Here is a 15,170-nt window from a genome sequence, read left to right as displayed (position 1 = left end):
TTGTAAATGTTGGATTTTCTACAATTCAAATTATGCCATCCGAACTTGTCAAATACGGAATTTTTGTATTCCACAATGCACCAACAACTCGTATAATTTTCCAATGAATGATTTTAAAATTTGTTTGATTTAAATTGAAAATAAAAATTTGTTTGGTATAAGAAAATTAAAAATATAATGAAAAATAGATGTGTGTAATAGCAGGAAGTTTTTTTTAAGGGAAATAGCAGGAAGTTATTGTTAGTTGAATTTTAGGTGCATTTGTTTTAGCTTTTAAAAAAATACATTTTGATGAACAAAAAAAAATAGATTGTGTTTGGAAAAAAAATTGGAGATATCTTTTTTAGATTTCTAAAAGAAAACCAAAGCTTTTTTTTTTAAGATAAAAGAAAAATAAAACTATTTCCATTTGTTTACTGTCCATAAAATTATTTTTAACTCGTTCATGTGTTGCCTCTACCTTTTGAAAAATACAATAGATTTTGAAAAAAAAAAGTTAATGCCAATACCATTCCATTTGAGATAAAAAAGACTTTTTGATAAAATGTTTTTTTAAAATCCTAAACAAACACCAAAAAAATGACGAGATTTTTTAGAAAAAAATCCAAAACAAACGCACCCTTAATTTCCAAAAGAACGTTAGATTCCCACCCTTTAACATGGGAGCGAAAAGTCAAGAAATCGTAAGTAAAAAACATGCATGAGAATAAAGGACACCAGGGATAATTTTTCAAAACTTGAAACAAACATTGAAATGTTACTTTCCAAATCTCATATTCCCATAACATTAAAATCTTTGAAACAAGAATCTTCAAAAATGGAGGGGGAGGGATTAAGGACCGCCTTTGTAAACATTCAAAAGTACTACTTTGTATCCATACCTTTTTGAACAACTTGTAAAGGTTACATTGTGTAAATTCCTGATGATGAAACAAGAAACCATTCAGTTCCTCTTTTCTTCAGTTCCCTGTGCCAGACTCATCCACCACTGATGTACATGAACATATGCTCCCAAACAGTTGCAGTTTGCACCCCCAAAACATCAACTGATAAGGTTGTGTATGCCATCAACGTATTTTAAAAACACAAAAGGTATAAGTTACAACGGAAAATACAGAAAAAACCAGCCCCATCCGCCAAACAACCAGCCAACAAATTTTCCATTCTCTTATATATATATGTAAAAAAGAAAAAGAAAAAGACAGATTAGTACAAAGACCTATAACTACCCGACTGCATTCTGCCATCATCAGGGGTGTTGAAAGCAAACCAAGCATTTCTCATGCTGCACAGGGTTGCGCCTTTGTTTGGGACACATGTTGCCATAATTAATCTCGCATCTCTATGCATTTACCGTAGTTTTTTCAGAAGCAAGAAAGTTGAGTGGTGAGTACATGCGTGCGTGGTTACAATGTGATCACACAGGCACAACAAAGGCTCTCGTCGACACTTTCTAATCAAATTGAAGATTATTAAAACCATTTACTGCTCCTAACCCACTAAGTAGTTGGCTTGACAAATCCTGCTGATGATTCATAGCTTGTTCCCGAGCAATCGATGCCATTCCTCCCCTTCCATTCATGACTGAATTGTTTCCCATTCCAGGCCTCATTCCATTCGGTAAACCAGATGGACCAAGACCCATTCCACCATAACCACCAACCCCAACACCAGAATTACTGTTCACACCTCCATTACTCATCATGCCATTGCCACCGTTGAGGCCTGTATTAGTATTCACCGGTAGGATACCATTTACATTCTTCATGTCATTTCCGAGAGAATTAGCACCTACCATTCCACCTGTTCCGTTCATCTGGGAGGACAACATCATATCATGAATTATTTTCTGGACCGAGTTCTGAGCATCATTACTAGGGTCGGCATCTCCAGAGATAGATGTCTGCTGTTGTTGCATGGAAATATTAGCTGATGAGTTTACTGTACCCATGTGATTTGCAGATGTTAAGCCAGGGTGAGAAGTTTGTGGATTGTTGTTAGATGAGGACGGTGTTGGTGAATGAAAAGGGGACGAGTTTGGTTGAGCCTGTGGCACTGTACTGCATGAACCTGGGGATGGAATATGGGCAGAACTACCTCCATATGGACTGCTTGCATTGTTCATTGAATTTTGCTGTCTAGCGTTCATAGAGTTCTGGTGGAGAAGTCCAACAATGGTGCTTGTGGTGGTCGATGCAGATGCTGAATTGACATTGTTATTTACACTTGCCACACCATTGTTAGAAGGCATTTGCATGGCAGCAGCTTGCACAGAGTTTTGATCACCATTTGAGTTGGGGGCCACCATATGCTGTTGTTGCTGCTGTAATTGATCTTCAGACTGTTGCGCCTGATTATGAAGTCCAGATGAATTACTTGTTCTCCGAGGGAATTTGGCTAAGCTGTCTGAGATGATGCAAGAAAAATAAACATTTCATTATCAGCATTGGCATATCATTACAGTCAAATAGCAATATTAAGCTAACTAAGAACACGGTTGACTACGTCCAGCTCAAATTATCTCAAAGATTACAACTTTCCTTTGCTTAAGGGTCATGACATGACTACGTAAATATTTTGACTTTGACCTCATGACACCATGTACATATTTTGACTTTGACCCCATTTTCCCAACTAAGCCAAAGAAAGTGATGCACAGTCATACACCTCAACTTTTATCTCGGGAAAAATGGTTCAACTATGTTTTCTTACTTCTTAGTTCTTAACATCCACATAACAACAAGTCAAGCACTAAAAATTCAAAATTTGTATCAACAAGCATATCTTCCAAGAATGTGGAAAAATGGTTGCAGATAGCATGAGAACATGAAACTTCACAATGAAAATATACCGCAATAGTGTTATCAACAGGGCACTATAGCAGCATAGCAGCGAAGAACAACCAGTGGCTGGTTTGCTATAGCAACATAGCAGAGCAATGAAATAAATGTCAGTGCACCTAGACATAAACGAAAAAGAAATCCAACTATTGATCACAAGTAACTCACATGGACTGACATGTGACGCTTTAGCCACCGCGTCATTAAAACAACATATTATGTTCATCACTTGCATCATCATTTCATAATACTTATCATGTGACATGATGAAATCTGAGAACATGAACTATTTATAGTATGGAAAGTATGAATCTGTTTAATCAGTTTTAGTTGCAGAACAAAACAGAATTCGTATTATGAAACTATAGGCTCTGTTGTCAATAGCGGTCTAACGCGGCGCGATCACGGCGCGGAGCGGCTGAAAACAGCCTAGCGCATCAGAACGCGGCCAAGTCGCGCGTTAGGCAAAAGTGGAACAAAAGCGGGTCAACGCGGGCAAAAAGCGGGTCAATGCGGGCAAAAAGCGGGTCAACGCGGGCAAAAAGCGGGTCAACAAAAAAATCTCATCAGAAACCACAAAATCTCATCTCTGTTCTCTGTTAATCATCCTTTTTTTTACAGTCAAAATGAAGAAGAAGTGAAAGATTGATTAGAGATCTAGAGATCTAGGAATTAATATGATCAAGATGAAGTCTAAATGTGAATGCAAAATAAAATTTTCTCATCTATATTAATACTATATATATTTTTTTCATACTTTTTTAGTCCTTAATTAATAATATAATATTTAGTTTTAGTGTCCGCGTCATGTAAAAGCGCCCGCGTCGCGCCCGCTTACCGCGCCGCGTCAATTTTTGGGGTGGCCGCGCCGCGCCGCGCCGCGTTTCCGCTTTGACAACTATGACTATAGGGACTAATAAGCACTTTAGCCTAAATAATAATATAAACTGATAACAGTAAAGCCAGGCTTTCCACCTATATATGAAGCTTATTGCAATAGAAAACGGTTGCAAATAAACACAAGCATGACAAGTTGGTGCCTTTAATAAAAGATGACACTATTTCATAACCATATTCATATCCATTCACAAATGTGTTATAAAAAAGTAAACAGATTGTTAACTTACCCATAGGTCCAGTCCCTGTTTCTCTGCTATAATCTATCAAGTCTTTCATACTATTTACCACTTCTGATATCTGCAACACAAAGAAAAGAACATAAAACTTTGTGTAACTACATAACTGGGTGGGGCTACGACTGCATGCAGGAAGCCACTAAGTAAAAACTTGAATGACATTAACACTACAAATACTTAACAAAGAGACTACTCAATGCAATACATGTGTTCTGGTTTATGTTTGGTGCATTTCAAAAACAGAACAAGACACAAATCTTGAATAGTAGTACATTTTGGTTCCTCTAGACAGAACAGGACACAAATCTTAAATAGTAGTACATTTTGGTTCCCATAGAAAGGTGGAAAAAGAGAATAGTTCTATCCATGTGCTAAATACTACATGAATCTCAATGGCAAAAAAAATTTATGAGATCAATGAAAAATGCTCTAAATATATGTTCATCACTATATACCTGTTGGGGTGTATAGTATGAATTAAAGTGATTTGCATTTACACTCTACACCCATGCAGGTATATATCAACTATCGTTATAGAAAATATATAATTTTGGGACAGTAGAGTATTAAACCAGTATTAACAAACTGATGCTTCACAAATTACAACATACAATAACCTTTTAATAACACACTCCCTAATGTGGAAGTACCTCAAGCAAAATATTAGATGACCACTGAATGAATACACACACCTAAGCAAAATCTGCCAATCTATTTAGGTACGAGTTACAGTCATAAATTATAAAGGTTATGCACACTTTTAAAGAAAATCAAGTGGTGTGCTAATTTCCATGATAAAATGAACTTCACTAACTAAAATATTAATGTGGTCAGTGAGATAGTTAAATGCAATGCTTTAAAAATTGAGAATCTATGCAAAAATCAGGAGTGGGTTGAAACATCATAACTCAATGATCGTGGATCTTAAGACCCTACCTAAATTATAAAATCCTACTTATACATCTATGTATGGATCAAAAGTCATATAGCTAAGAAAATAGCCACTAATCACAAGTATTATATTATAGTGTTATTATTTTTTTATGTAGTGTTAATATGCTTTAAATATGAAAAATAATTGAGAACAAATGGCAATGAAACAAATGAGGGCGAGTTAATGATACAGGCTTTGGGTTTATCAAATCAAAAGCGGCAAAATAGTAAATAGTAAAAAATGTTGGGGCCAATTGGGCCCAATTCTCATGTTAACCCAAAAAACAATTCCTGATTGCTACAGGACCTAAGCATCGCCAAGCTTCACAGTAGAGTCAAAAACAGAGAAAGGAATGAGAAGGCTAAGTCGCAGGCGGCGTTGCAAGAAATAGGAAAAAGAGGGAAAGAAGGAGACCAAGTCACAATATCCAGCCAATGGATACGACCGCGTCACAGTCGCATTCATGGCAGAGCAGGATAAAAAAATCCAACACGACTTCAAAAAATCAGAAGCAATAAACTCGCAATCTCATGAGTTGCGCGATATTGACAAGCTGCAATCTTTTATCCTCCTATCGTATGCACATCGCAGAAAGAAGCAGGGTGTTTGAATTGCAGGATCGTGTGACCCCACAAATATATTCGCAATCTTACATTGGTCAAGTGTATTGAAATATAATAAATAAGGGTATTAGTGGTAAACATGTAAGTAATGTTTCATAGGTATTCCTAAAATGACAAATAATATGAGATATGTTTAATATAGGACAGAAAGAGTACTAAAGAACATGTCTCAAAAAGTAGAGCCTTACTTGTAGACACCGCACATATCTCTTTGTATATCCTAAATCATTAACCAAAGGAACTTCTAAGGCTTTTGCCAGCTGACGGGCTGATGCAACAAACCTGAAAAAGAGGCAATGGAGCGTGTAAAATTAGACCCAAAAAAAGGGGAGAATTCTAAAAACAAGTGAAGCTAATTCAGAACACACAGATCATGGAAAAGAAGTAGCGCAATCAAATTGGAAGAGAATGCATCAGAGCACACAACACAAGTCGCTGAGGCCCAATATATATTATGAGACCTAACATGCAAAGACACATATGCCATTATCCTAACAATGGTGATACCTAGGGTGTGGAAGTTCCAATAAAACCCAGGACCAAAATTTTATTTGGAAATAGAAAGAAAAACGCGAAAATGCATATTCCCAAAAAACAGCTCAATTCCGTAAAAAAAAAAAAAAAAGTCAGTTTTTCAGATAAAATAAAAAAGGTTGCAAATCCAAAAACTAAATTATCAGTTTAGGACATGTATGATGGCGGGATAACACAAATGAAAAACTCTAGGTATAGATATTTTAAACAAGGAAAAGTGAAATGTTAATATCATATCCAAGAGTCAAAAATCGGAAATCAGCAGCATTTCAACATGCAACAAGCCAAATTTATTCTTTCATTAAGTTAATTATGTTATCAACAAATTGAAAATAAGATTTCATTAGAAACTACTGTGAAGCATCACTATGAGATCTATATACAAATTCAAGAAGGCCTAAAAAGAAGGGTTAAGAAGACAACAAAATAGATTAAAGACAAAAATTTAGAAGATAAGTACAGTGAAAAATTAACATTTGAAATCCCAACTCGGAAAACTTTCGAGTAAAGAAATTGCAAGATAATTAATGAGGTCCAATCCATCATCCCAAAGAAAAAATTACAAAATATTAACAAACAAAACTTTCAAGTTTTAAAGAACAGCGGCATTGGCTATCATAAGTTTCACAATTAGATAGTTAAGAAAAAAAAATAACTCCAGATCAGAAATAAGAATGAGAACATAAAATATATGGAAATATCGACTCACATATTGCAATTATTTTGTAACTCTGGAACAGATTGATTGGCTGCTGCATTTTGTGTACATGCCTGATATTTTTGAGCAACTGCTCCAAGCTGACTAACCTGATACGCGAATTAATATAAGCATAGACAATCAATAATGTATAACACACTTTATTGTAAACAATTTAATTTCGTAAGTATTAATCTGTTAAAATCTTTATAAGCCATATTAGCAAATAATTAACTGGCAACCAACAATGTATGGGTGGTGGCTGGCATGTATGTTAACATATGAAATCATGCTATAGTCATATGCAATGTTGTCAAGATTGAGATCTTTCTTATGATCGGAAGGGGGATAGCCAGACCGTAAAACATAAGATTGCAACAAAGATCATAAGATCCTTCCAAAATAATTACCTAGGATCGAGAAGGAGTTGCAAGATTGTAAACCGCAGGATTGTAACAAGGATCGTAAAATGAAAAATGACACACATACATCAAATAAACCAACTTTTCCATTTAAAATAGTTGATTTAAGGAAATAAGAAAATTATTTGTAGTTAAGAAATATTTTATTTAAAATTAATTAATTTTACGAAGAAAATATTAAAATTCATTTAATATAATTAGGAAATATTTGAAAATAAGACATAATTCTTTGCTTAGGGGAGTACGATTGTAAAATCATCGCAATTTTGATAACATTGTTCATACGAAACAAAAATACAAAATTCATACAACTCTAAAAATAAAATAGGAAAACCATCATAGCATGATATCTAGTGAGCATGTATTGATATTTGATAGAAGATCAGAATATAAAGAAAGTATTTAATCAGCAACCTGAGGAATTAACAATCTTCTAGGGATGAGCTCTTCATGACGCCGAGCACAAAACTCCCAAGAGCATATCTGCAAATGAAAGAATGAACAAAAGAATGTCAACTAAAATCCTGACAGATATAAAGATACTATCAAAAACAATGTTAACTCAAGTTCGGTTAAAAGCTTCAAGTAATTATTCTTATCCATAACCTTCAGATCTGGAGAAAAAACTATTCGAAGTTGACCATCCCGAACAACGCGAAGTTGCTCAAAAACACTTTCTTGTATTGCTTTGGCATAATCTAGAACAATTTGGCCAGAGGAATTATGATATTCACGAGGCATGTCAACATACAGTAGCTCTTCTAAAGTACCGCTTTCATACTTTATTTTGAAAAGCCTTGGAAGAACCTCGGCAGTTGCCTCTGAAAACACGTCGAAAATTTCAAAGAGGTAATACAGTAATTTCGTGTGTTTAAACCACCAATAAGTTGAAAAGTTTATAACAGCAATATTTAATGTTAAATAACCACAACTGGAAAAAACAACATAAAGAACTTACCAAACCCACGGCCAGGTTTGCGATTACATATTTCACAGTGCCATATGTCCTGAAAATATTTCAAAAATCAATAAGTAATCTTGAATTAATTCGTGATTTCATGAACCTAACACGGCCGGCGCCGCACCTTGAATCTAATAGAATATTTGAAACAATGGCTGTTTGAGATATTACATTACGGCAATCATAAAAACAAAATGAAGAAGGCACCAATGTTATCGATGGCGTATCATGGCAGAAAGCCAAAAATCTGACATACCATTCGACATACGGCGCCGCCATATTCGAGTATGGCAATGCCATCCTTCACAAATTGGCCATATTGGTTTTAAAAAATCCGCCAACGATATCCGCCGTGGCGGATATTCAACAACACTGGAAGACACTAATAAATGAGTACAGTACAATGGGGATCGAACAATGAATATCATTCAATAATCGAGATATTAACTTAAATGTGGTTATACAGGCATTTAAATATGGTGTAATCTTGCAACAGACCTGAGGAAAAACTCCAGTTGTTTGTCTTCCACTTCCATACATGGAAACACACCACTTCTTTTTGGCATTCGGAGCAAAATACTCGGCAACAAATTTCCTCCAGAATTCGATGTTGTTATCCTACATAAAATCAGGTGCAAATGTATATTAATATGGTATGATGATAGATAATATAATATACATATTTAAAAGGAAGAAAAAAACAGTCGCAAGAATAATTATTACTTCAGGTCTATGTTGTTGCTGATACATGTAATGTGTCAGCCGCCTAGCACACATTCCAGGTTCATATGCTGGTTTCGCAGGAGACCTTACGGGCATATTTTGCTGTTGAAACTGCTGTGGTAGCTGGGACCGTTGCTGTGGAGGCATTGATTTTAAGAGTTGCTGTTGCTGTTGGAATTGCAAAATTCTCTGTTGTTGCAAAAGATTCATCTGCGCAGCAGTAGCCTGAGAGGTTTGCCTCGACATATGGAGGAGTTGTTGTTGCTGTTGTTGCTGCTGTTGTTGATGTAAAAATGGCTGATCATTATGCTGGGGCTCCATTTTTACAGCCGACATACCTCTCATTGTTTGAAGTTGTTGCGGTTCCATTTTCACCTGAGTAAGATTCCTCAGTGACGACAACTGATGCTGCCCAAACTGATCGTTGTTTCCCTGTGGTTCCATCTTCACAGGTCCAATACCACCTATCCCTCCTCGCATTGATTGAAAATGCTGCTGGTTCTGCTGATGTTGTTGGGTGTTCATCGGAGCCGAAAACTGCTGTGCTGACTGCTGCTGACCATGTTGGAAATTTTGAACATCAAGCTGTTGTGAATGTTGTTGATCGGACAACAACTGATTCCCTGAAGGGTTCGAAAATTGCTGACCCTGACCTTGTCCTTGACCAGACGAACCAGGGTTAGCAACATTTGATTGTCCAAACGACGACGACTGATTACCAAATCCCATTCCATTCCCAACACCAGACAATGGGTCCTGCTCCGCCCCAGCATCCATACCACCCCTCTGACCACTTCCTATTCCAGACATCCCCGAGTTCGGAATCCCGTTCGAAAAAGATTGATTCATCATGGAAGCAACATTAGACATATTCCCCAACATATTCATGTTGTTCATGTTATTCATGTTATTAAACTGATTCCTCTGCGAAACCAACGACGGAAAAGAAGCTTGTCCTCCTTGACCTCCCATCATCCCCGAATTTGATCTCATAAGCGACGGCGAAACAGACTGGGAACCACCAATCGGAGTCGGCGGTCCCGGTGGCACCATTCTTAACAAATAAACAATCACCCACAAACACTAAACACAACAACAAAAACAACAATAACTAACTTCACTACATAACTTGACCCAAGTTATATATAATAAAAAAAACACTTCACAAAAATTCCCAAAAATAAAAAAATATATATATCTTAACCTAAAGTCCTTAAATTACACTATATCGCCAGTGAAATGTTCAATCTTCAAACAACTTCAAAATGAATCCCTGCACGAAAATACAGATCCAAATCATCAACAAAATTCCAAAAAAAATCACTACATAATAAACCTAATTAAAAATATATTACCATCATAAACCAAATTAAAAAAAAAAAAAAAATCAACAAAACCTTCAAAATTTTATTATGAGATAATACCAAATCAACTAATAGTCCAAAAATTAGCTTAATACTAAGCTCAATTACAAATAAAACGTAAAAAAATAAACTAATAAATAAAAAAAAAATGCTGAGTTCATAAAAACAATGAAACTGAAATAGTAGCAGCAAAAGATCGAGTTAAATTCAACGATCCATGACTCGGTTGAGTTGAACCGGAGAAGACTTACCAGAAGTTGAAATTGAAGAGAAAAGCGATGAAAATGGAAAATGAAATTTGAATTGTGTTGAAGATGAAGAAGAATATTGAAGAATGAAGAAGAGTTTGAGATTTTTCTAGGGTTTGTTTTTTTTTCTCTTCTTCTTCTTAGAAGTGAAAAATGGACCCTATGGTTCTGTTATTATCTCGGAGAGTTTTTTTTTTAGAGAGAGAAAGTAGAGAGAGATATAGAGAGAGAAAGTTATATGTGTGTTGCGGACGTGAAAATAAATTGGATCTGGTTTATTTATTTTTGTTTTTTTATTTATTTCTTATTTATTTCGCTTTATGGTTCTTCTTCTTCTCGTTGTTGTGTTTTGTAATGTAACATAAACACTTGCACACACACATACACACTCTGTCTTCTCAAAACAAGTCAAATCTTATTCTTCTTTGTGGCTTGTTTGTCCTTTCACATGTATCATGCCTTCTTACCATCCATACATACATCATCACACCATCCATCCATGTTTATGACCACTATGTGGCATGTTACGCACTATCGATCTGTAAATCTAGCTCAACCGACAATGTCAATATTGTTAAACGGGACGACATTTGTACAATCACATGTTATTTATCACTAGTTTAACTGATAATGTCGATATTGTTGAAATGATATCCTTGTATTTGTGAATTTCGGGCAGTGTTAAAAAAAATAGCATGGATCATTATTACATCATCACAATCACGGCATGATGTATGGAACATTCATGTATGTATCATATGGATATGTGGCATGTATATGATCTAAAATGTATGGGTCATGTGGATTTGATGTCCACGTTATCATTGAGACATGTGGGATAAGAGACGCGAATAAAAAGGGTAAGCAATATAAACATCATAAATTCTTTTATTCATGTGTTTCTTGCTAAATGATTGAAACAAATTAATAATATCTTTTATTTTATTAATATTTTTTAGATGAAAAAAAATTGAGAAAATTATATTACGTTTAAATTTCGATTGGTTTTTCTACCAAAATAAAAAAAAAATCTATCAATTTTTTTTTAATTGGTTCCGTAAATTATGTTCTTTTTCAGTTGAGATAGAATCATCATATGATGTTACTCGTTGTAAGAAATCAATTAATTGGCGAACAGACTAACTAAATTTGGCTTATCTCGAGCTTTATTGGAGTTTTTGATTGTGTTCCGCATTTTATAACTCTTGATATTTTCGCTTATACGCAAGTTGTTTGATTCGCGCGTGATTTTTAGTTTTCGTGTCTTGAACTCCTAGCCGTTTACTTTCGCCGCAAAAAATATACTTTGTTTCTTAAAATAATTTTTAATCCAAAAAAGAACTATGTTTCTATAATTGTTAATATAAATTTAAGTTTTTACTTTATTTCAAAAAATTAAGTTATTATTTTAATTTTTTTAATTTCAATATATATTTTTTTTATCATTTTAACCTTGTGTGTTGACTTGGTGGTGTATGTTTGAGACTTATGAGTGTAATCCTTTGGGGTCTTAGACTCGAATCCATCACACGTTCAAAAAAAAAAAAACAATTTGTTTTGGACTAGTTTGTGCATGATTTTGATTTGACTTCAATTGACTTGTATCCACTTATCGCGGATCATGTGATACCGAGTGTAAAAAAATTGGTATTTTAAAATTTGTAAATAATAAAAAGGATAAAATTATTCTTATAATAAAATTGCATATATTTTAAAATTAATTATAAATATATTTATCATAATACTTTTTTTACATTCATTTAAATTTATCTTTATGATTTGTACCCAAAAAAAAATTATCTTTATGATTCTAATATCATTCTTTGATAGTTTTGAATTTATTTAAATTATGCACAACATTAAAATCACCCCTTTAACGAAATTGGTACATGATATTGGTACGAAGTTTACACAGTCATTTAGTAGTGACTATTCTCCGTCGGAGAATCTGTGAGACACATAAGGTGGGTTCTCCACTTTCAACCAAATTTTTTTCATACGCATAAGTCAGAAATCAAACTTTGACTGTATATTTAAAGAGATCAAGTACGTTATAACTCATTTACATTATGTTTAACTATTTTATTAATAGTTATTTTATTAATAGTTAAACATATTCTATATTTTTTAAACTATTCTATATTTTTTTTGTCTTAACTCTTAAGATACTTGTTGTCAAATTCATGTCTTTAAGACATTTGTTACCATTTGTAAATTGAAATAAGACCGAATCACATGGACAAGCTAGACTTTATTGCTCGTCCCCTCTGCTAAAGCATAGCTATTTTGTTTTTGTATATACTAATACTAGTCAATTGTTCATTTTCTTCGAGTGAAATGGTTTTTTTTTTTCCTTTTTTGTGAAATGTTAGATGTTAAAAAATGTTAGCCAAGTGTATTGGCTGCCTTGTTATCTAGAATTTCATGAAGGCAAAAAACGAGTCCGATTGTAACCTTATGGTTGACAAATTTTATTAAATACAAACTTGATGTCTCCGAGCTTGGTGTAACCTTCTTCTAATAAGTACTCACCTTGACTTTTTGGTCAAAGTCCACTAGGAAATTAGAAAATAGAGGTATCTCTATAATCTGGTGGCTCTATATATTTATAATTCCACATGAATATTTGATGTATTTTGAGTTGCATTGATTTCTTGTGTGAACTAGTATTATGTGTCTAACTTTTAAAGTTGAACTCTAGACCGTCATAACAATTATATAGCTTTAAGGGGCGACCAAGCTAGTTGAAGCTCGTCATAACAAACTTAATCACTTCGCCCTACAGGCCTCGTGCTTGGGGGTGGTGGATCGACATATCCTTAAAGGGTGATAACCTCGCCCCCAACTGTCAGATAAGAATAAACCAACTCGCCACTATTTATCGGATAGGAACAACCATGCCAACTCATGTAACAAACACAAGAGATATATGAGAAATAGGCTCCCTTAACAATAGGAAAATAGGTTGCCTGACACTTTTATAAATTCCCCCCTCACTCAAGTAGTAAAATCTAGGTCCCAAGCTAGAACTACGTAGCTCTGATTCTCTTAAGACCATGGGGGTACGTAGGACCGGGAACCCATGTCGAACTAACATCTAAAGCACCCCATTATCTGATGTACCCAGTGGCGGAGCCAGGATTATTATAAAACCTGGACAAAAAAAAATTGCAACACATTTTTTTCTCTGCAATTTTTCACTCATTGAGTTTGGGATAAATTGCATTTGTAGTAAATAATCAACATTCAGAGGGGTTTACATTAGAAATTGCAAGCAAATAATAAAAAAATCTAAAGTAATTGCCCAATTTATAGGGGTTTATATAAGAAATTCAGAGGGATTTACATAAGAAATTGTAAAAGTTTTGGGCCAGAGCCCGGGCAACTGCCCAGGCTAGCCGGGCCTTAAATCCACCCATGGATGTACCACAAGTACATATGGAGCCCACCGTAGGGCTCGGTAAAAGTTTTCATTCCACATCTTCTCCTCGGCATAATAGCCTCCAATCCATCCAAACTCGGCATCCAGGAAGGCGATGTCCTCATCATCACAGTGTTGCCTCACATCAATATCAGGTTTGATCTTTCTATACTATATTGATCAATCATCATGGAATCATATCGTTTTCCATTATTTTGAGCGATTCAAACACAACTATGGAACACTTGACAAGATTTCTTCCTATATTATACTAAATTACGATGTTTCATCACATGGTAAGCATATACGATGGGATATCACTCAAAGTTAATAGGTTATTATTTCTAATATGCTATTCTACAAATCATATTTTCACCACCACATATTCAAATTTAAGTTATCATATTATCCTAGTATCGTTTGAACTATGCACATAATATATTTTTATAACTATATATCGTGGAGGTTAAGAATCAGCCACACAAGCTAAACTATTTAATTTTAGAGATAAGGTATATGTTGTTTTATTTCAGATAAATCTATAAAGAATTGAGCAGATTGAAGATAAAAGACACATGGGATATTGTCGATTGAAATCAGGGTGTTGTGCTTGCACCTCTATCATCTTCTCTGATGAATCATTCCTCAATGCAGTGGTCGCTCTTTGTAGGCAATTTTGTTTTACGAAGGATGAAAAAGGTTAGAGTTCCAACAAGAACGACGATGTGAGGCGTTTTTGTGATGTTGGAAGCTTTCCAAATAAGTGGGACCACCAGAAACAACGATCCCTAGAGCCAAGTCCTATTTTTCCAAAATTATATTTATATATACAACCTATTCAATTTTACATTGACATCGTCATCTCCTTTAATCAGGTCTTAGATATATTTCTATCAAACATGATTTACATCGCATGATATTCAATTTTGGCTATCAATTATAAGCCCTTTCGATATCAAACGACATAAAGTAGTTATTTTTCTTCATCGTAAATTTAAGCTCTTATCTCTGAATGCAAAAATGAAAAAATAATGTCTTAGAGAATTAGCAAAATAAATTACTCCAATTATATCACATGCTAAGTTGCAAACCATGAAACTGTATCGTTCTTTGACACATTTAGTCGCGGTTATCCCACTACCTAATTTCAGATACAAATTATCCACCTATGATTAAAATTTCTATACACATGTCCTTGTGAGCTTAATTCAGTTGTTAGGAACATTGCATAATATATGCCAGGTTCGAAGTTCAAACCCCAGCCACC

At 34.6% G+C, this 15,170-nt stretch overlaps 1 protein-coding gene and 1 long non-coding RNA gene across 2 annotated transcripts; one reads left to right on the top strand and one right to left on the bottom strand.

The window, feature by feature from the left end:
• Window positions 1–726: 726 nt before the first annotated feature.
• LOC146953127 (transcriptional corepressor SEUSS-like) lies at window positions 727–10,692 on the bottom strand. Its single transcript, XM_085707940.1, has 11 exons — window positions 10,486–10,692; window positions 10,075–10,143; window positions 8,871–9,953; window positions 8,646–8,765; window positions 8,145–8,193; window positions 7,793–8,007; window positions 7,601–7,669; window positions 6,777–6,874; window positions 5,722–5,815; window positions 3,968–4,037; window positions 727–2,406 (listed from the first exon to the last, which is right to left on the bottom strand). Exons 3-11 carry the CDS (start codon window positions 9,921–9,923, stop codon window positions 1,454–1,456), a joined length of 2,721 nt encoding a protein of 906 aa, XP_085564066.1. The 5' UTR covers window positions 9,924–9,953; window positions 10,075–10,143; window positions 10,486–10,692; the 3' UTR covers window positions 727–1,453.
• A 3,273-nt stretch (window positions 10,693–13,965) lies between these two features.
• Window positions 13,966–14,896, top strand: LOC146953126 (uncharacterized). The gene is made up of 2 exons (XR_015008048.1): window positions 13,966–14,199; window positions 14,437–14,896. It is a non-coding gene; the product is annotated as an uncharacterized LOC146953126 (long non-coding RNA).
• Window positions 14,897–15,170: the final 274 nt, after the last annotated feature.

Source organism: Medicago sativa, chromosome 1 (assembly GCF_051527215.1).
Source record: "Medicago sativa cultivar Bolivia chromosome 1, Bolivia_mono, whole genome shotgun sequence".
Taxonomy (NCBI): domain Eukaryota; kingdom Viridiplantae; phylum Streptophyta; class Magnoliopsida; order Fabales; family Fabaceae; genus Medicago; species Medicago sativa.
Note: the sequence above shows the minus strand (reverse complement) of the source record. Positions and strands in the feature narration are given on the sequence as shown.